Raw genomic sequence first — 2,242 nt, forward strand, 5'->3', positions numbered from 1 at the left:
TCTGTAAACTGTAGCATTGTAAGAAAAGGAATGATTTACAGTCGGAAAATAAGGAATGTTAAAACTCCAGTTAAAATTATATGGGGGCCGGGGAGGAATTCTGGGCTGGGTTGGGCTACAGAGTCCCTCTTGGGTCACTGGGCCAAGGGCAGTTGCATCTGGCGACCTCAGCGCTGACATCACAAATCACGGGTTCCACACCAGAAGGTTGTGTAGGGCCTCTGGGCTGGGGGAGGGAGGGGGTGTCGAGAAGAGGGACCCCACAGCTTGCGTGGTGACAGAGGAAAGAAGGCAGGACCACTTTGGAGTGCGATGAGAAGCCAAGCCTGACTTTGGTCTTTGCTTCTTGCTCTCAAATCTTGGCAGCATTATGGTCGAAAGCCAGAGAATCCCGGGGGTTGACCTCAGAGCCGCTGAGCCCCAAGTTGTTCGGATCATTGTGAAGACTCCGTGGCAGAAGGAAGAGTTTCTGGTCCACAGGGAGATGTTGGTCCGAGAATTCAAAGAACATGTCGCCAGGCACTTCTCCTCTTCTCCTGACCAAATTGTGCTGGTGTATGTTGGAAGGATCTTGAAAGACCACAAGACCCTTGGCCAGCATGGCATCCACCTAGACTACGACGCAACAGTCTACGTGGTTGTCCGATCTCCCCGGGGGCGCCTGTCCCGACAGGCTTCCGCCAGCCCTACCAGCACTGCCCCAGATCAGAAGCCTCCCCGGGGAGACGCTTTTGCCAGTGATGGCCTCCGGGAGCTGACCGCCAGCCTGGGCCTCAACACAGCCAACTTTTCAGAGTTCCAGAGCCAGCTCATGTCCAACCCAGACATGATGGTGCAACTGCTGGAGAACCCCTTCATCCAGAGCAAGCTCTCCAGCCCTGACCTGATGAAGGAGTTGGTCACCAGCAACCCGCAGGTGCGGCAGGTGATGCAGAAAGCCCCTGAGATCAGCCACGTCTTCAGCTCCCCAGAAGGAATGAGGTTGGTGGTGGAACTGGCAAGGAACCCAGCGGTCGTGAAGGAGTTCATCAAATCGCCTCCCCAGGCCACCACTTGTCCTGGAAGCGTCCCCGGTGGAGACAACAACAGTGTCCTTCAGGGTGCGTTCCCTGAAGCTCAAAGAGCACTAGGGCAGAAGGCCACTCCAAAGCGGTGTGGGGCAAGCCCCTCGCCAGGATCCCTGGGGGGCCACCCACCCACCTTTGACCACGGAGAAAGGCTTGAACGGGCCCGGGAGAGGCTGCCTTCTCCCAGAACTTGGCCTCCAAAGCCTGGTGCCCAGAACCTAGTGCCCAACGGCAACGATCAGAGCAACGGGGAAAGCGGCGCCTTCAGAGGAGAGACAGGACAACTCGCCTCGGCAGCGGTGAAGAACCTCCTCCACCAAATCATAAAGCATCTGATGCAGAACCTCGCATCTAGCAGCCCATCCAGGAGCAGCCACACCCCAGAGGTGGTGGCCAAGATGGTCCGCAGGAACACCTCCGTGTCCAGGAGTCCCCGGGGGCAGGCGGCCCCGCAGGTCCCAGACCTCCTCCAGCAGATTCAAAACACAGACATCCTGTTGGCCAACTGGAGCCCCAAGGAGATCCAGGGGCTCGTAGAAATCCAGCAGAGGCTGCAGGCACTCGCCACAGACGAGCCGGGAACAGAGAGGCGAGGAAGATCCGAGCGGCCCGCACGGAGGGCACACTCCATCACTTCCCTCTGCGACATGGTGCCCCCCGTCTCGAGGGTGGGGCGCCAGGATGTCACTGCCCAGCAGATCTTGGAGACTCTGGTGGGCGCTGACTTCTTAGCTGGCGTGAAGACCGCCAGCCGCCTGCGGGGCTCGTCCGCGCAGCCATCTTCCAAGCAGAAGCGGACGTACAAACTCTGAGGCGGAAGAGGACGGAAGCTGAGCCGAGGCTGGACTCCTGCAGCTGCTGTGCCGATGCTGGAGCTCTGCAAAGGCGTGGATTGCATGGTTTGTGATTAAAAGGCTTTAAATCTTTCAAAAAGTCTCATCTGTTGGCTCCTCTGTTGGTAGGCGTACCCTCCAAGCGCCCCGATTTCCCAGGGACAGTCATGGAATTACTACTACTACTACTACTACTAATAATAATAATAATCTGTGTATACCCTGCCCAGCCACTGAGTTTCCCCAGCCACTCTGGGCGGCTCCCAATCGAGTGTTAAAAACAACACAGCATTAAATATTTAAAACTTCCCTGAACAGGGCTGCCTTCAGATGTCTTTTAAA

At 56.9% G+C, this 2,242-nt stretch overlaps 1 protein-coding gene across 1 annotated transcript; it reads left to right on the forward strand.

Annotated features, from left to right (window-relative positions):
* The first annotated feature begins 201 nt into the window (after positions 1–201).
* LOC309369176 (ubiquilin-2-like) lies at positions 202–2,000 on the forward strand. Its single transcript, XM_081909927.1, has one exon. The coding sequence runs from the start codon at positions 371–373 to the stop codon at positions 1,877–1,879; it is 1,509 nt and encodes a 502-aa protein (XP_081766053.1). The 5' UTR covers positions 202–370; the 3' UTR covers positions 1,880–2,000.
* The last annotated feature ends 242 nt before the right edge of the window (positions 2,001–2,242 follow it).

The sequence above is a fragment of the Podarcis melisellensis genome (assembly GCF_964234715.1).
Source record: "Podarcis melisellensis genome assembly, chromosome: 4".
NCBI lineage: Eukaryota > Metazoa > Chordata > Lepidosauria > Squamata > Lacertidae > Podarcis > Podarcis melisellensis.

Excerpts from the sequence above, each read along its gene's own strand:
- LOC309369176 (XM_081909927.1), top strand. The coding sequence starts at position 371 with ATGGTCGAAAGCCAGAGAATCCCGGGGGTTGACCTCAGAGCCGCTGAG.